Source organism: Beta vulgaris, chromosome 1 (genome assembly GCF_026745355.1).
Source record: "Beta vulgaris subsp. vulgaris cultivar EL10 chromosome 1, EL10.2, whole genome shotgun sequence".
NCBI lineage: Eukaryota > Viridiplantae > Streptophyta > Magnoliopsida > Caryophyllales > Amaranthaceae > Beta > Beta vulgaris.
In genome coordinates this window covers 58,236,102-58,256,430 of record NC_079202.1, presented here as the reverse complement: position 1 = coordinate 58,256,430, position 20,329 = coordinate 58,236,102, and the positions used below count along the sequence as shown (strand labels likewise).

General features: G+C 37.1%; 1 protein-coding gene across 2 annotated transcripts in view; it reads left to right on the top strand.

Annotated features, from left to right (window-relative positions):
- Positions 1-786: 786 nt before the first annotated feature.
- Positions 787-20,329, top strand: part of LOC104888247 (hypothetical protein) — a 34,428-nt gene continuing 14,885 nt past the window's right edge. Inside the window, exons 1-10 of one of the 2 annotated variants that reach the window (XR_002039398.2) lie at positions 787-1,245; positions 4,869-4,980; positions 5,350-5,628; positions 7,726-7,991; positions 9,252-9,459; positions 11,380-11,550; positions 11,662-11,739; positions 14,754-15,005; positions 15,727-17,826; positions 18,243-20,073. Coding sequence is in view for 1 of the 2 variants with exons in the window: in XM_010673152.4 (XP_010671454.1) it covers positions 1,175-1,245; positions 4,869-4,980; positions 5,350-5,628; positions 7,726-7,991; positions 9,252-9,459; positions 11,380-11,550; positions 11,662-11,739; positions 14,754-15,005; positions 15,727-17,826; positions 18,243-20,073 (5,368 nt within the window). In the remaining variant the exon portion in view is untranslated. The remainder of the gene's footprint in view (positions 1,246-4,868; positions 4,981-5,349; positions 5,629-7,725; positions 7,992-9,251; positions 9,460-11,379; positions 11,551-11,661; positions 11,740-14,753; positions 15,006-15,726; positions 17,827-18,242; positions 20,074-20,329) is intronic. The other variant, XM_010673152.4, reaches the window with a different exon arrangement.

Here is a 20,329-nt window from a genome sequence, read left to right as displayed (position 1 = left end):
ACCCATCTCATATCTCATAATTGCAACCATAGTTGGCTTGCAACCCTTCTAATCTCTCGAGTTTGTTGTTTTTTTCGACCTTATGCCCCCTTTTCAACCGCCACTCGTCCCAATCCTATTTGGTTGATTGACCTCTCATCACATTTGATTTCTAACTCGATTTTCCAATACTTCATGTGGCAAACCTTATAAGCAAGTATAAATTTATTATGCAAAAAGATCATTTATATTATAAATTCATGTTCTAATAAACATAATTCTTAATTTCAGGTTGCAATTTTTTATTTTATTTGGTCATTTATCACTCAATATTTTGTCGTTATAGATTTAGTAAAAGAGAATCACAAGCAAATTTAACTACATGTCTAGTCCAAACCTCACCCACGAATTCAATTTTCAATACACGAACCACACACGACTCAACTTAACATACCAGCCAATATGCCATAGTTAGGTGGATGATATCTAGCTTATCAGTAAAGTCTTAACAGAGTACCCAAGACTTGAGATCGAATATTGTATACTTTACAATACTTAATTAACGTCTAATACAAAAAATTGACATAACATTTTCTTCTTCGTATTTAAATACAAATCGACCCACAACATAAGAAATAACACGAATCAATACCATCTTTAATACAACTACTTTATTCCACCCTATCCCAAAATCAAAAACCATCAACTATAGTATTGAATACACCACCCCAAGTTCACTTTCATGATTTTACTTGTTAATAGGGACACATCACGCACGTCCTCCCAAACTAATGAACCACCCTCTTTAAAAAAATCACAAATAACCCCAAAAAGAACCTAAAGAGACACTAAAAATTACATAAAACTTTCTCCCTCATCACCATTCAGGCATTCATCCCCCTCTCTTTGTTCAGAGAGCACATCACGGATCAGAATGACAGAATTAAGACCTCCCTATTTCTCTCTCCTCTCTATAACTATAACTAACCTCTTCGATCTCTGCGCTTCGTAGACTTGTTCATCTTTTAGGACCACCTTCCAATTTTTTCTCCCATGATGCAATTGATCCAATTTTCTATATCATTTCCCTCTTTTCATTCTTCTTTCTTTTTTGATCACTTTTTTTTTTCATGATTTTAAATGGGTTTGATTTTATAGGATTTTTTTTGAAGTGGGTATTTTTTTTTCGTCGGCAATGTCTGCTTCTCCGGCGAAGTTTCTGTTCAGATTTCTGTTCGTTTCCATCATTTTATGGGTTATTTTCATGTAAGTAAACTTACCCATCTCTTTAATTTTAAGTGATCATTTGTTTTTTTTTTTTTAACAAATTTGTTTGCTTTTTTTGGTTTTTGATTTTGTTGGTACTTGTATAATTGTAGTTTAAGTGGTGCATTTGAGCTGAATTGCTGAAATTGAAGTGCCCTTTGTGTTTATGGGTAGCATTTTTATGTTGTTGTTGATGAATTTTTTGAACATTAGAACAATTACAACAACCAACATTTATTAGATTTCCATTTTAAGTGCAATGGTTCAGGTGGTCTAAATCAGTAAGAGCTGGAAGAGAAACTGAATTTGAAAGGCCTGTAATTTGTTGATTTTACTGATGGGTTTATAAGTTACCTTCTCAATTGTCCCCTATCTGGGGTTATATGTATGTTTCATAGTTAGAAAGTGCAAAGAAATGAACTTCAATTTGTTAGGGTTTTAACAATTTCAAATGTTGCCCAACAAGCACATCATACTACATTAGATAATTATATGAAGGCAGCACACATGATTATTGTGGGAAAGTCCCCTTTTTTGTAAGGGTTAAGGCCTAAGGATTAGAAAACCACCTCAATTATACTTATTCAGCCTATCAAGAAACACACTACATAACCCTTTGTCATACATCATCATATGTCATGCGATTTTCCAGCCAAAAAAAACTAAAAAAGAAGAACATGAGAGTAGTAATGTCGACACTCTTGCAAACCTTGTAGCTCATCTCTCTCTTCCCAGTAACCCAATAGCCTCTCTCTACATTACAACCGTTTGGCATAATACTGATATGTATTTGGCTAATGACTATTTATGCTTTCTTATCTTATTTATCATAAAAATCAAATTTTTACGGAATACTAATTTATTATTTATGAAGTTGATTTGTTTAATTATCTTATAATATTTTGTATGTAACTTGTTTGTTCGACATTTCCTAGCTTTTTCCCTTTTCTTTGTTTTAAAGTTAGAAAATGGCTTTTCCCGTTTCCATGTGTGTAAGTATCCATTTCCCGTTTCCGTTTCCATGCATCATATGGCTACTGCCTAGTGCCTGCCACAGATATAGTTCCTATCCTTGAAGCTACCTGAAACTGATTATTTTAATTGGGCAAATTTTCATTACCCTTGGGATCCTTGTGCTTTTGTATTCTATGCCCATTATTTAAGTCTATTTAAAAGAACTCTAACCCTAAAATTTAATTAATACTAGTGATATTTTCTTAACCTTTTGTAATTAATGAGATATAGGTCCATAAGCATATTGATGATAGGGATTATGTACTTTGACTATAATGCTCCTACTTTTTTTTTGTCTCAATATTCTAAAATGATAAATTAAATTTCAATGTAGAAATTTTCTTATAAACTTTTGATATATTTTTTTAAAGTAGAGACATAGAGGTTAAGTCATGAAATTACTTTTTACTAAAATTTGAGGTTATTGAAGTTAGACTGAAATAATACAAGAGAAGGATACCAATGAATAATCACAAAGAAATACCTAAGGCATCATGGAGAATTTACTTGTTTGATTTTGTGATTGATAAAGATAAACTATGATACATTAACACTAATAACTATCCTATGTTTGGGTTATATTCTTACAATCTTCAATATTCTCGTTCTTTATTCTCGAGAGAGAGGTGACTACGATGTTGGCTTGGATACGTCCGAACCGCAGCTTCTGTTCTCCTTCATAACTACTACTCTAACCTTACCAAGAATTCCTTCATTTTGGATTTTATATTTTGTCAAATTACTTGTCATCCGCATCCAACATATGCATCTCCACCATATTTTAATCTCATAAACATGATATGTCTTAAAAGCTGAACATCATAGACCAAAGCTCTAGACACATCTACTAAAACAATATTATCGCAACTACATACACCATGACATCTTATCTTTTATGGTACTTGTTATCATTTCATCGTTGCAATTAGTTGACAGCCGCATAGGAGAATTTTGGTGTTACCCTATTGTGATGTGGAAATATTCCGAGACTTTTGCACAAGTGCACTTCCTTGCACGTCATTTTACATATTTTTAATTGTGTCTACAATACATGTTTGGAAGACCCACTCTTTATGTGAATGGTGTACATCCATTAGTACCTTTTTCATAAGCCTCTTCAATGTCAATGAAAGTCGTGGAACTTTTGTTTCCTATACACATATCCATGAGTTGTCTTAGGAGGTGGATGACTTTTATAGTTGATCTTCATGACAGAAACCCCAACTCGTTTGGTAATACTTCACTCACTTTCTTAGCCTATTGTTGAATCAACTTTTTCTCTTACTTTATGGTGCGAGTCATTAATCTATCACTTGATAGTTAGAAGAATCTTGCTCATTTCCTTCGTAATTGTAACTTGATACTAAAGTATTATTCTTCCTCTTCTATTGCCAAATAATTTTCTTAGTTTCATTATTTTATCATCTTTAGTGCCATCTCCACCTTTATTATTTCTTTGCATGGGGTCTCTATTAATCTCGGGAGAAAGTATATGCTTAAACACTTTTAGTCCACCACCCGACCTCCATCTAGTTATGGATGGAAAATATATGCTTAACTTGTAATTTGAGACGGAGGAACGACATAGTTGCATTTTTCGCTTTAGAATGTATGACTAAAACTTATAATCCTGTTGTTGTGGACAACTTAATGCTAATTTCCAGGTCAATGATGTCTTACTTTTGTTCGTAGTTCTATATGTACTTCGCCAGCCCTCCTTGCCATCTTTCTTGTGGGATACGTCTACTTCGGGGTGGAGGGGGGCACAAATCCACAATTAAAAGAATTATCATGGAAAAGTGCAACCCCATGAATTTTCTCTCGCTCTTGTTTGGTTGGATACAACTAGTCATGGGAAGTCTAATATCTGTAATTCTGTGTATTATATATCCAACCTTTTTTTTTGTTTGGTAACTCCCTTGGACTTCATGTTGCTGAAGGAACCGAGTTCCCATGAGGCATGACAAATGCACTTTAAAGCTACTGGTTCTAATTTTTCTTTTGTGCTCTTGGGTCTTATTGTGTCTTATGGTCTCTTGATAGGCTTTGACCTAAACCCATGGAAGCATATAATACGAATCTCATTTGTTATCATGATGAAGGAAATAGGTTACATCAGCAGCTTTAATCATGCCACTAGGCATCTGATTGAAGACATTACACAATGAGCCTAGCCTTCGACATCCCTTTCTCATGGTTTAGCCGTTAAGGTAACAACTTAGGCTATGACTAGAGTGACCATTGGTGTGCGCAAGGCCTGAGAAGGAATTCTCTCAGTGAAATCCAGTTGAATGTGTAATTTGCATGATATAATCCAGGTAGTATAAAAAGTTACTTATCTAGGAAGGGTTGCTAAGTTCGATTTTCCCTTATTCATATCTTATACAAACAATTTTGCCCACTAATGTCAGTTTCTTTTTTTTGTATATCAATCAGGGTAACATTGTACTTTTTGATGTACTTTTGTGGAATTTGTCTTATGAACGAACAAAACTTCTATGTATTAATCCTCGGGAAAGTTACACTTATTGAACTAATAATGTATTTATTTACTTAGTCACATGGAAGGGGGTTTAATTATCAACTAATGTTTGTTTTGTGCGTTGTAGATTTGTGGTGAGGCTCGTGGCTTGGGCCTTGAGTCGTGTTGTGGGGGCATCTGTTGCATTTCGAGTGGGTGGATGGAAATGTTTAAGGGATGTGGTGGTGAAATTCAATAAGGTATATTTCATATTTTTGTGTCGATTTTGGCTTTTGTATAGATGTATTAGGTTATCAAAGGATATAATAATTAGTGATTTTTGATGCTCTTCAATGTTGGATGCATTTGACTGTGCATGGATATTGGTCATGATGTTGTTCTAGTATTGTGTAATTGGAAGCGTCACACTACACATTAGTTAGCAAAGTGCCGAAGTCTTGCTTATAAATCGTTTCAGTGCGTTCCCTGTTTCAGTAAGGCTGGATTGGGTAGTCAGAGAATAGAATGAACAGCTTTATATGAAAGCATCATTATTTTTGCTATTCAGTGTCTTTTTATTTTACTTTATCTTATTAATTTCTTCAAGTTCTGAATTCTGTAACTCACAGGGTCCTGTTGAATCGGTCTCCATTGGTGAAATCAGACTCAGCTTACGTCAGTCCTTGGTCAAACTTGGGGTTGGTTTTCTTTCAAGGGATCCAAAGCTGCAAGTATTGATAAGTGACTTAGAAGTTGTGACGAGGACAACAAAGTCAAACAAAGGGACAACCAAGGGACGGCAGAAGACTAAGTCCCGCAAACCTCGTTCTGCAGGGAGGGGAAAATGGATGGTTATAGCTAACATTGCCAGATTCCTATCTATCTCTGTGACGGATTTGGCTTTAAAGGTAGCCATTTCATATCATGATTCTCCTAAGCATTGTAATGAAACATTTAGGATCTTCTGTTGACTGTTTTATTCTGGCATTTTCATTTAAAAAGGTTGTTTGACTTGCATGGCATATTGGCATACTCATCTAGTCCTCATACAGGTATGAAGTGTCATTAAGTTAACATATTCTAGGTTCTGATTGCATCTCGAGTTGTAGTCTAACTTGAGGGAAGTCTCTCAGCATCACCTTGAATCTTGATTGCATCTCTATTTGTAGTTGATAGTCTTAATACTATGCATAATTTCTAGTTGTGGCTAGTAAGGCTGTTAAGTGCAATCATGAATAACCCTAGATGAAGCTCACAATGTTCGGTCCAAAGGCCCTTTGCTAAGGCTATAACTTATGCTTGTGAGTTCTTGGACCATGGTGTCTGAATTCCTCTGGGGTTGGGTCTATGATCACTAGCCCAATGGCCTGTTCTAGAGGTCATAAGTCTTGTCCATGAATTCTTTGAGGATCCTCGTATCAGATCTCAATTGATATTTGATGGAAGCCTTCATTTTGTTTTGCTCCCTCTTCCCCTTTTCTTTAGACGAGTCCTCCATGCTGCAAAGGATTCCTAGAACCTTTCCACCATTTTTCATCAGTTAGCACTTCTTCCGTTTTTTTTTTACTTTCATCGTTTCCTACTTTTTGGCAATTCCTTATTATTTGCATATCTCTATCTTTGGCAATATATTCTGTCTTCCTCTCTCCTAGCACACGGGGTTCTTTTTTTTTTATCGCTCTCTATCTCTCTCCTCTCCTTGGTCCTTGTGCAAACATGAATGGTGCATGTAAACAAAAAACAGAGAAAGTATAAGCTAATACTGTAGCTTTGTCTTCCATCCTTTTTCCCGCTTCCTCAAAGCTTCCAAGCACTATAATCTGCACTTATATTTTCATTATTGCTTGTCCCTCCCTCTTCCCCTCTTCCCTTGAACACTAAAAGAATGAAGGTAACTGTAGTAGTAATATGTGTGAAGCTAAATTAAAATCATGGGAGGTTGAGGATGATTCTTGATTGTTCATTCGTTTATTTTTTGTTTTCATATATTGAAGGGATGGTTGTGTGATTGATGCAAGCCTTGATAATCTGCTGTATGAGCATTCTTCTTCCATGTGTGTATGTGGTTTTTTTTTTATAGGTATTATGTGCATAAATAGAAATACTTTTGAGGGAGTTTGACCTGTTTAAATATGAGAGTTAGGACCAAGAAATAGCAAGCTTTACCTTAGAAGGGCACTACTGATAGAAAGAAGCAAGAGTGTAAACAGCTGTCGAACTCATGATCTTATTTTGGAGTCAAAGAATAACAAGTTTAACAACTGATGCTCTGTATATGCATTCCTGAGACCTGACATAATTCCTCCGTTTATAAATACATGCAACATTTCCTGCGTGTATGCTATCCAATGCACTTTTTTGTTTCTTATATCTTTAAGTATGTAGTAAAAATTATAAAAAGTTGATATCATGAAAGTATGCATTAAGATGAATGTTGACTATATTTTTTCTTATATATTTGTGAGAGAATATGGGATAAGGTTGGTAGATGAATAGTGGTTACTGTGTAAATGTTGCATGTATTTAGAAACGGAGCAAGTATAACATATCAGGTATGCCAGTGTATTGGAACCTTGCAACTGCATCTTTTAGGTGTGCTCATCTACTATCAAAGGAAGGAAAACTAATCACTTTGTATGTTGTTTGCTTAACTTTCATGTTTCCATTTCTTCTTTGTAAAGAAAAAGGAAAAAAACATGTATATGAAATTGTCAAGGAGTCAAGAGTCCTCTAGAGTTTAGAGAAAGTTGAAGGGTAAAAAAGTAGCATGTCATTCCTTACAGCATTGAGAAGCAATTTGTGTTTTAATTCTGTTCATAAACACTGCTTTGATTGACAACTAGCTGTTCTTTATCCGGTGGGGAAAATTTCTCTGTTTGTCACAACTTATTCCGGGCTTCCGTTTGTTGATTCTCTTGTCCCTTTTTGCCAGAATGCTCTGACCGGTTTTAGTCTTGGACTTACATAATATTGTCTTGTCTCAATTGGTGATCATAACATTGCAGACACCCAAGGCTACCTTAGAAATAAAGGATCTGAGAGTGGATATATCAAAAAGTGGCAATGCCAAACCTAGTCTCTTCATAAAATTGCTCCTTTCACCTATTGTTGCTCAAGTGGGAGAACCACGGTTCAGTAATGATGAATCATCAAGCAATATTGACGAGGGATATATGGTTGCAAGTCAGTCATCCATTCCATTGGTGGATCAACCTTTTTCTTCCTTCAACTGTGAGGAGCTGTCTCTTTCTTGTGAATTTGGGCACAACAGGTAGATAACTTTTTCTCTTTTTTCCTTCTCTTCTTTCTTATTACATTCTAGGTTGTTTTAATTGTTTTGTGGTTGCCCCCTATGGCTGCATCTGGTAGATAGTTGTGCACATCTGCAACTTGTACTAATAATTATTTTACTGCTGCATATTGTTCTGAATAGATATATATACATATATAAATACATGTAATAAATATAATTGTTCATGAGATATTAACGAGGAGAAGAAGAGTACGAGGCAATTCTACAACTTTCTCTGATTTATTGTGACTTGTGAGCATTCCATTGTTGTGACTATGTACGTCTTGAAGGAAGGTCTTCCAGTTTTTATCTAAAGAAAAAGATAAGTGATTGTTAGCCTTGCATTGAATTATGGCTTGACACCCATTGGCTGCTCTTATTCTTGTCTGACAGTAGTTTACTTTACTAATAGGAATTCCAGCATATTGGATAATTTTGAGACGCGCCAATGATTTGTAAATTTGAATGGCCTTATAACACGACCTGTAAAAATTTAATTGTTGGGAGTTAATGGAGAACTCGATGAGGGATGATTATGAATATTAGGTCCGTCCTTTAGTGGTAGTCCCTTCCTGCCATAAGAGCGAGGAAGAAAATTTGAGGACGATGAAGCATCTTATTTTATGGGCGAAAATGGGTGGCATCTTATTGATGCCCAGTTGTTTTTGTAACTAGCTTGTATGTTTAGAGCTGTTTAAGCATGTCTAGTTGTTTCGGGGAATTGCTATAGGTCGATCTGGGCTGAGTTGCTGGAATGAGGAGACATGTCTTTGCTGGAACCTGGTAGAGAAATACTAGTTTCATTATCTTTTTGACCTTTTTAATCTGCTTTGACCCTAGCTGGTTTGATGTGGTTCACTTTACCTTCCCTCTAATTTTTCCTGGCCACGAAACCTCATGACCTAGATAGGTTCTTCTGACTTTATGTAATCTGTGCCATTGGCATGGCTGACCTATGTGAGCTTGGCCTGGTTTCTGCCTGCGGTGGGTGAGCTGGCCATTGGTATTGGGCTGCCCTACTCAGTTGTCTTTTCTTTTGGGGCTAAATTGTTGATCATGTAGGCTGCTTATTATTCTCATACATGAAGCAAGTTTTGAGACCCTGCCTTTGAAGATGGCCTGCTTGCTTGGATCTTGAGTTTGTCTGTTGCTGTCATGTAAGATTTGTTTAGTCATTGTTTGTATTTGTATAATCAATTTTCAAATAACTATTTGGGGTCCTCGGTGCTCTTGTAACAGAGAATACGGGATAGTTGTCAAGGATGTGGATGTTTCATGTGGTGAAATCTCAATGAATCTCAATGAGGAGCTGCTTCAGAAACGTAAATCTGCTGTCACTTCTGACCAAGCCTCCGTGTCAACTGATGATAGCAGGGATGTGAAGATCCCACCCACGAAAGAAGCAAGTTCGCCAATGACCAAACTCTCTACTGTTTTTCCAGAAAAGGTCAGAGTATTTTCCATTAGATAGTTTGCAAGTGCTTTTTGTAAGGTTTATGGATCCTTCAATATATGGATATACATATGTTCAATTATTTATGTTGTTGGGGTTTCATGCTGTTACCGCTCTAACTGGTGATCTTGGTTAATTCACATTAAAAATTCAGTAACTATGTCTCGTTAGTCATTACTTGTTTATGCTACTCCATACTTTACAACATGTGGAAGGCGTGATTCACATTTGATATAATGGTAGTTGATGATAATTTATGCATCTTGATAGCTCTTGAAGTGGCTGGATAGAATCGCTTGAGAAACATTCCAACTTTAGTTGCAGCAGTAAATATACCCTTGGACCTTAAAGTTCCCATTTATTCAATTGTTAAAGACTAAACAGTACAACATCTTGGTGTCTTTCTAATATATCTCATATTCACTTATAATAAAAAAAGACTATTGCTGTTTAATGTTCTTGCTTACTTACTTTCTAACTTCAAGGTATTGTTAAGCTCCTTTCAGAAAAAAGGAATTTTATTGAAAAATGTCATCTTCTGCTTTTATCTTTTTTCTGTTAAGTTCGTAGAGGCTCTTTTACGATGTTTTAGAGTTTAGACAGCCTACATGGTTGGCCTGTGCAAATTTTGGCTTGATAAAAATGGTCAAGGCACTACTGGTTGCAGATGTGCCATCAGCAAACAACAGAAAATGACAATGAAGGCATTGATTATGATCCAGTTGAGGGAAGCTTGTGGGGTGGTCAAAACAGCTAAGCATTTATACCCTTACAAAAGCCAAAGGCTGTTACCTTATGACCATTAGGCCTAATTTTTTCTTTTCAACTTCCCCATAAATCACTGGAAAAGGTAAATTATAGTAATAATGCAGACTAAAGATGGCAAGCGGGTATAGTCAATAGTGGAGTGGATTTAGCTTCTGTTCTCTGTATATCTTTCAGACGCTAAAATCTATCAGAAACCAATCTCTCTTACTAAGATATTGAAACCGTCGATTCATGTGGAGAGAGAGTAGAATCCTTGGCTGGTATTTGATCGCTATTTGGTTTGGATAAAGATCTTGCTTTGGTTCGGCTTGGAACCTCGACGTGCTACCTACTAATGGTATCGAATAAAGGTTCTTAGCTGCCGTTGCTTGGGCGCTAGGGATTGGTCCTGATGGCAAGGATTCACTTTCTTGCTTTGAGCTCCCTGGGAATGGAAATGCTGATGCAGAGGCTACCTCCCGAAGTACTATTTCCGCGTCTCCCTGACCAAATCCACCCACATTAGGATTACTCTTTAATGGTTGATCAAGTTTGATGTATCACCCTCTGAAACAAGAAGCTCTGGTCCTGGAGGGATAATATCAATCACTTCACGTCCATCCGAGGCATCTGCTATATTTATTTCGTAGAACCTCGCACAGTTAATAGGTTGCTATTTGGTGGTACATATATGCTCCATGTATTTTGAGTATATTACACTCTGGCAATCTGAACTTGTATCGGTCAAATTTATTTCCTACTTGAGTTGTTCTTACCAAGTGTCATCGGGATAATTAATTCTAGGCTTGTGCTGCAGGAAGATAGTAATCTTGTTGCGATCAATTTTCTATTTCCTTAACTGGCTACGTGTTTTGTTAATGGTCCTTTATTTTCTTGGAGCTTAGGCTCTTCCAATAATCTTTCTCTGTTTCTCTTGTTTCAGTTTTGGTCAAATGACATTGAATTCTTATATGCCTTGTAGATCTCTCTTTAATGTTAGCCTGAACGTAGGTCTTTTAGTAATAAGAACCACTGACTCCTATATGTTTTCTTCCTTTTTTCCCCCTCTTTTTCTTTGAGTAGTATTTGACCTTATTTTGACAAATGTATATAACCTTAGGGATTGAATGTGAATATTATGTTATTGAGGATGTGCTACTTTTACAGGCATCCTTCAGTTTGCCTAAATTGGGTGTAAGGTTTGAGCATCGAGGGCAAGATCTTTCAGTGGAGAATCATATCAAAGGTATTCAAATAAAAGGCTCCAAATCAAGATCCAGTGAAGACGGTGGGGAGAGTACACGCCTCGACGTTCAATTGGATTTCAGTGAAATTCATGTATGGCTTTAATGTGCTAACGTCCTCCATGCGTGATTAATCACAATTAAATGTTAGTTGCGATGTACTAATATATCGTTTCATGTTCCTTGTGTTGTTTTTGTCACTCAGCTTTTCAGAGATAGTGATACTTCTATGTTGGAAATACTACGGGTCAATGTTGGTTCTTCTGTCTATATCCCTCTACAGGTAAGACAGACTTGTATTTGGTGTAGCGCTTATGTAGTTTTATGGCTGTTTTCTTTACAAACTAATATGGTTATATTGTTTATGTAATTTTACTAGCAAATAAATCCCATTAGCCTGATTAGGATCTGTAGGAAAAGAAAAAAAACACATAATACTTGCTGAGTAGTTTAAGTTCCTATCCTGGTGAGATACTGAAAACATTCTTGAAATTCATGCTGCACTTGTATGTATATTAACTACTTTATAACTTGATGGATTTGATGGAGGATGTAGCAACATTGGATGGAAAAGAGTTGCCCATTAGTGAGAGTTTTAAGTACCTTGGTCGATCTTACACAGGAATGGAAATATTGACCAAGACATGACTTGAATGGAGAGGGGAACTGGGATTTTCTGCGTCCCTGGTGTACCTTTAAGGTTAGAAGGAATAGAACATCTACTAGACCAGCGTTTTTATGCAATTGTGAGTAATGGGGGTAGTAGAAATGCATATGTTGAGATGGATGTGTGGGAAGTGGGAACACATTAAGTGATAGAAGTCACAACTCACAAGTGCATGGAAGTTTAAGTTTTACGTCTATGGGAGGTGGCTTGGAATATGTGAAGGAATTTTGAAGTGGAAAACATACATTTGCTCTACATTTAAGAGGCAAGGTAACAGGGTACTTATTCAAATTGTTCTGGGAATAGGCAAAGAGTTAATTGATCAAGGAGAGGAGACTGGGGGTTCCTTTATAGAGGAGACTCGGAATATGTGTGGATACTTTGAAGTGGAAAGTAAACTTTTGTTCTGCATTTAGGAGGCAGTGTTGCAGTATGATAGTAGGAACTTATCCCAATGATTTGAGAATAGGCAGAAAGTTGGCTTTATGAAAAAAATGTGTGGCAAATGGTTGCAGAATTTGCTGCGACCTGTGAGATGAAACGATCTGTTTCTTCTCTCATGGGGGGTTGGTGTTGGTCATGGGGTGCTTTTACTGAGGTCTGCTGGAATATCAGGAGCATTGCAGAGGATAAATATCTGGAGATACAAAATTTCGGCCATATAACACATTATTAATGAGTAAACTCCAGAACATTAGGGCCATTTGCATTCAGAGCATGTGTTTAATATTCAAACTTGGAAGGGATTTGAATGTGCATGGCCCATCACTAGGAGAGCTTTTGAGCAATATGATTGTCTTCGTACACGGGGACACTGGGAATTAGCTGGTAACCCCTCTATCTTAAAAACCCATTTTACAATTTTAGGATGTCTCTAAATACTTTACTCGTTTCCTTTTTTTTTTTTGGGGGTTAGGACCACATCTCGAACTTTAATATAAAATTACCCACTATACCCCATCGCATCTACTTTTTTCAGCTCTTCTCAGTATTATCCACTATCATCAATCACATCTACTTCTATACCTTCTCAATAAAAAGTTAGCCACTATCTTCAATCATATCAACTTTTATCTCTTTTCTAATATTTTCAAAATGACCCACCTTATGCTTTCTCTTTAATCGTTGTGCCAAAAGCAGATGGGTAATGCAGTCAGATTTGGAGGGAGTTTTAGAATGTGGGATGTAACATTTTTGTTGGGCTTTCTCTCAATATTGCCTTGAGAAGAAGTGTGCACAAAGGATTGTACTCTTCCTTTTCCTCAAATAGACTTCCTGTTACGCTTGGGCACGAATTTAATAGCTACAGAGTATTAATAAGGGAGTGAACATTTTTAGATAGTGTTAAAGTATGAATAAACAATTGATTTAAAGAAAGTGTTAGTAGAGGGGCCCACATCAAATGGGATATGGAGAAAGTGTATTTAGTTTTTTTTTTTTTTTTTTGGGGGGGGGGTGACTGGTCCCACATCACATAGGTTGGGTGGGGAAAGGTTTTTATTTAAGGTAACAAGAATTTTAAATGTGGACCCCACAAAAATGAATACAAGAGTTTATTGAGGACGGAGGGATATGATATCCGGAGCTAGTACTTAAAAGTAAGACATCTTATAGTATTAAATATTACTAGTAAAAACTAAAGGGACATGGATCAATTTCCTTATCAATTTTTCCAGCCTAAATCTTTTTTTTATTATTATGATCTTTACTTTCTACAAATGGAGAAGATTGGTTATCATATATATCTAAATATATGATTGATAGTATATCTAAGGAGATAGGGAGTAAGATGGAGTTATTTACGGAGTTAGATATCAATTATAGAATAATGTCCTTAATTAACTCTGCCATATTAGAACATTAGTACACTTCTTATATGATAACATGAGAACAGTGGAATTCATTTTAATGAAAACAAAATCCTTTTTCCAAATATAATCTTTTTCTGGAAAATTGGTTCAGCAAGGGAAAAAAGATAATGATTTAGCAAACATGGATTGTATAATGGTTAAAAAGGTTATAACAAATTTTTTCATGTTCTGATATAAGGATTGTTCGCATGGGAACCTAACCCTCTCTATATATTTATATATATACAATAAAGTTCACATTGTAACACTTCTTATATGAGAACATGAGAATAGTGGAACTGTGGAAGTATATTCCATTTTAGTGAAAGTATAATCCTTTTTTTGACATGTTACTCCCTCCATTTTCTTTTCTCCCATGTGGAATCTTTTTGTGAGAGGAAATTGGTCAAACTAGGAAGAACTTTTTGAAACCGAGGGAGTACATCATAATCCTTTTTCCTGAAAATATAATCCTTTTGGAAAATTGGCTCCCCTAGGAGAAAAGCAAAAAGGTTATAAATTTGCCAAATGGATTATATATTGGTTAAAAAGGATAATAACAAAGTGTTGTCGTGTCCTCATATAAGGTTTGTTCTCATGGGAACCCAACCCGATGTATATATATAGATGGATATATGTTCCATTTTCTCCTTTCGTTAGCATTAATGTGGCCATTTAATGTCAGTTTATGATGGTAGTTTTCTAACAGGAAGCTTGATTAAATGTCTTATTTCTCATGTATATGTGTGCTTCTCTTGTAAAATTTGTGGTGGATTTCAGCCAGCTTCAGCTGTCAGGGCTGAGATTGATGTAAAGCTCGGGGGTACTCAGTGTAACATGATATTGAGTCGATTGGAACCATGGATGCGTATGCACTTTGCTAAGAAGAAAAAGATGGTGCTTAAAGAAGAAGTTATATCAGTTGATAAGCCAAAGTCCAAAGAATCCAAGGCTATCATGTGGACTTGTACAGTTTCAGCCCCCGAGATGACCATTGTTCTCTACAATATGAATGGTTTGCCTCTGTACCATGTAAGCAGCAGTCGATATATGTTTTTTCTTTTTACATTAGACCATTATGTCTGTATCATATCAGAGATTCAGCGCGTCTATATGTTTGACATTGGTTGCTTCTAGTTATCTTGGTGACAGGAGAAACTGGATATTTTACTTTGGTTAGACATGCATGTCCTATATGCGACTATGTCTAATTAGTTGTTACTCTTTTTATCTGCATGTAATGGCTATAGTTCTAGATGTTTATCTTGTAATAACAAAAAATGTGGAAAGTTTAAGGGGGAACTGAGGATGTCTCTGATCCATAAGTCTTCTTCTCTAGCTTTGATGAACTTGTGCTCATGTGTTTCAGCAATAACCTTTACACGGTGTCTTTCTTTCATAGAGCTCCCTCTCTCTTTCCCCCCTCCCTCCCAGTGCTATGTTTGAACTGGTCAATTGCACAGGCTCGTGCAGCCGCTTAAGCAACCAATTTATTTATTTTTTTAAATATTTTTTTCTCCTTTGGGGGTAAGAAGCAATCATCCTACAAATGGGATGTCAGATGTGTCATTTGTACTTCCAGGTTATGATAGTGTCTAACTTGTCTTCTTTGTTACTCTGTTAGAAACCTCTTTTTGCTCTTACATTTAGTGGTCCCCTTGTTAACTTTTGATTTGTCAAGTTCCTATCCCCTAAAATGTTAAAAGTATATAATTGCTTTTACTTAATTATATTTATTCTGTTATTGTGATAGGCTTGCTCGCAATCTTCACATGTGTTCGCGAATAATATTTCTAACAAGGGAACTGCAGTACATGCGGAATTTGGTGAATTGAATTTGCATCTGGCTGATGAGTATCAAGAGTGCTTGAAGGAATGTCTATTTGGTGTGGAAACTAACTCGGGATGTTTACTGCATGTAGCAAAAGTTAGTCTTGACTGGGGCAAAAAAGATGTTGATAAACTTCCAGAAGGCAGCGCTAAGTCTATATTAGCTCTTACTGTTGATGTGACTGGTATGGGTATTTATTTCACCATGAGACGCGCTGAATCTCTGATAGTAACTTCTCTGTCCTTGTTAGCTCTTTTCAAAAAGATGTCAGCTGCTGGAAAACAAAATCAAGTTCGGGGTAAACATTCATCAAAGTCATCAGGGAAAGGGACGCGACTTTTGAAACTTACTCTTGAACGGTGTTCGATTAATTTTTGTGCTGATGTTGGCTTGGAGAACACCATTGTAGAAGACCCAAAGCGTGCTAATTATGGATCGCAAGGAGGGCGATTTGTGGTCACTGTTTCAGCTGATGGCACCAAAAGAACTGCAAATATTTTTTCCACGGTTTCAGACGAATGCAAAAAGTTGAAGTATTCCGTATCACTTGAGATCTTACATCTCAGTGTGTGTTTCAACAAGGACAAACAGTCTGCCCAGATGGAACTTGAAAGAGCTAGGTCAATTTACCAGGAGCATCCAGATGATCATAATCTTGGGTCTAAAGTATTACTGCTTGATATGCAAAATGCGAAATTTGTTCGACGATCTGGGGGTCTTAAAGAGATAGCTGTCTGCTCTCTTTTCAGTGCTACTGACATTGCAGTTCGATGGGAGCCAGATATGCATATATCACTTTTTGAGCTTATGTTATACTTAAAATTGCTAGTACATAACCAAAAGCTTAAGGAAGCCATGGATGATGACTCGGGCATTCCCCCTGTTATGACTCAACCTGAACAAGGGAAGGAAGTCCGTGCAGAATCTGGGCATGCAGAAAAACAACCTAAGAAGAAGGAATCTGTATTTGCCGTTGATATTGAAATGCTCAGTATATCAGCTGAGGCCGGAGATGGAGTTGAAGCAATGGTAAAAGTTCAGTCAATATTTTCTGAGAATGCCCGCATTGGAGTGCTCCTTGAAGGGCTAATGCTCAGTTTTAATAGTTGTAGAATCTTCAGAAGTAGTCGGATGCAGATCTCTCGCATTCCTAAGACATCAAATGGCCCTGATGCAACCTTAACCACAACTTGGGATTGGGTTATTCAAGGCCTTGATGTACACATTTGTTTGCCATACAGGTTGGAGTTACGTGCCATTGATGATTCTGTGGAGGATCAGTTGCGGGCACTGAAGCTTATAATGGCTGCCAAAAAGAAACTCATTTTTCCATTTAAGAATCAGAGCTCTAAACCTAAGAAATCTGGTTCTTCAAAACTTGGAAGTGTGAAGTTTTGCATACGCAAGTTGACGGCTGATATCGAAGAGGAGCCTTTGCAGGGCTGGCTTGACGAGCATTACCAGCTCCTGAAGAACGAGGCCCGTGAATTAGCTGTTCGATTACAATTTCTAGAAGAACTTGTCTCAAATGGTGAGGATTGTACTGCTGCTGATACTAGTGATTCCACTACAATAAAAAGGTTAAACTATGATGGAATTGATTTAGATTTGCAAGATCCTTGTGCCATACACAAGTTAGAGGAAGACATCTATAAGCAGTCATTCCAGTCATATTACAAGGCATGCCAGAAACTTGTGGTCTCTGAGGGTTCTGGAGCCTGTCGGGAGGGATTCCAGGCAGGTTTTAGGCCCAGCAAGTCTAGAACCTCTATTCTTTCCATTGTTGCCACAGACTTGGATCTTACCTTGATACAAATCGAAGGTGGTGAAGCGGGAATGATAGAAGTTGTCAAAAGACTTGACCCTGTTGCGAAAGAGAATAATATACCATTTTCTAGACTTTATGGAAGCAATATGATCTTACGGACTGGTACACTTGCTGTTCAGATAAGAAATTATACTTTTCCCATCTTTTCAGCAACTTCTGGTAAATGTGAAGGTTGCTTGGTGCTAGCGCAGCAGGTAAGGATTAAAAAATTGCTTTTTGCCAAGATGCATATTCAATATAATCTCTCTTGATATTCTCTTGCTAACCTAATACCTTGTGCTTGCCATTCGATAATGTGGAGCCAACCATTAGAAAAAGGGGGGAGAATGGAAAAAAGGTTACTTGCCAAAATGATCAAACTCAATAGGAGTAGGAGTACTTTTTGCTATGACCTAATATCATTTGGAATTATAAATTACGATTGTTTATCATTTGAATTTTTTGTTCTTATCCCTTTGTATCTTTTAGTGCTTTGAATTTCTTTTATTTTGTTTATACTTTGGTGCACAATGTGCTATAGATAAAAAGGTTAGTAGCGCTATACACATTGGTTATAGAAGCTGTATCATTCATTGTCTGGTAATATATTTTTCTCTATGTTTTACTGCAGGCAACTCCATTCCAGCCTCAAATGCGCCAAGATGTGTATGTTGGGAATTGGAGAAAAGTTGATCTGCTTCGTTCAGAAAGTGGAACGACACCACCAATGAAAACATATCTAGATCTTCCCCTTCACTTTCAGAATGGGGAAGTTTCATTTGGAGTAGGTCATGAGCCTGTTTTTACTGATATAAGCTATGCCTTCACAGTGGCTCTTCGCAGGGCTAATTTAAGCATCAGAAATCCTAATCCCCCCGCTGCACCACCAAAAAAAGAAAAAAGCTTGCCTTGGTGGGATGAAGTAAGAAATTACATGCATGGACATGTGTCTCTATTCTTTTCTGAAACCCGTTGGATTGTCCTTGCAACTACTGATCCTTACGAGAAGCACGACAAGCTTCAAATGCTGACGAGTAACATGGAGATCCATCAGTCCGATGGTCGTATTTATACCTCTGCTAAGGACTTTAAGATTTTGACCAGCTGCCTGGAAAATTTGGCGAAAAGTCGTGGCTTGAAACTTCCTGCTGGTGTAGCTGTTCCTGTTATTGAAACCCCAACTTTCACTTTGGAAGTTAGTATGGATTGGGAGTGTGATTCTGGAACTCCACTTAATCATTATCTTTTTGCACTGCCTAGTGAAGGGAAACGTCGTGAGAAAGTTTTTGACCCCTTCAGATCTACATCTCTTTCTCTGCGGTGGAACTTCTCTTTGAGACCACTTCCTTCTGAGAAAACATCACAATCATCTAGCATTGAGGACGGTACGACAGCAGGCTCTACTGCTAGTGCCTCAGTCCATGATGTGGAAGGTGGTTATCCGATCATAAAACTTGGGGCTCACGATTTGGCATGGATTGTGAAGTTCTGGAATATGAATTACATTCCTCCGTATAAACTGCGTACCTTTTCTAGGTGGCCTCGTTTTGGTGTTCCAAGAATTCCAAGGTCTGGCAATCTGTCACTAGACAGGGTGATGACAGAGTTTATGCTCCGAGTAGATGCTACACCGACTTGTATTAAACACATGCCATTGGATAATGATGATCCCGCCAAGGGACTCACTTTCAAGATGTCAAAGTTAAAATTTGAAATGTGTAACAGTCGGGGAAGGCAAAAGTATACTTTTGAGAGTAAGCGTGAGCCTCTTGATCTTGTTTATCAAGGGCTGGACTTGCATGTGCCCAAAGTATATTTGGACCGAGAAGATTGTACTAGTGTTTCCAAAGTAGTTCAGATGACCAGGAAAAACTCGCAATCTGCTTCTATGGATAAAGGAGTCAATGAAAAAAGCAATCACACAGGTGCTTGTATGGAAAGGCCTCGTGATGATGGTTTTTTGTTGTCATCTGATTATTTTACCATAAGAAAACAGTCTCCAAAGGCTGATCCTGCAAGGTTGTTGGCTTGGCAAGAAGCTGGAAGGAAAAATCTTGAGATGACATATGTGAGGTCTGAGTTTGAGAATGGAAGTGACAGTGACGAGCATACACGGTCTGATCCCAGCGACGATGATGGTTATAATGTGGTAATAGCTGACAATTGTCAGCGGGTCTTTGTATACGGCCTTAAGCTTCTCTGGAATATTGAGAACCGAGATGCTGTTTGGTCCTGGGTTGGTGGATTATCTAAAGCCTTTGCTCCATCCAAGCCTTCTCCTTCTCGGCAATATGCCCAGAGAAAGCTTCTTGAAGAGAAGCAAATACTTGCTGAGATGGATAAGCCACAAGATCATGCTGGTGGTGGTGGAAACTCCTCCTCCCCAAAGCAGGAAAATTCAGCATCACTTTCTTCTCCATCCCATTCTGCTAAAACAGAGAGTGTATCGGCTATTTCTATCGGTACAACATCTTTACTAACAGTTTGTTGGTTTGATTTTTACTGGTACCATTGTTCTTGGATGTTTTTACTTTTATTTGTTCAATTTTAACTGAATCCCAAATAATGCACTAATTTGCAAGCAATATTTTAATTTATGTCCTCACCTAATTTGCCCACAATAGAAGGAAAGAAATAAGAAAAATGCTCTGTAGCTTCCTGATGACTAGTCTAATTATTCATTTATTTGTTTCGTAACAAGGTCTCCTTCTCTTTTCT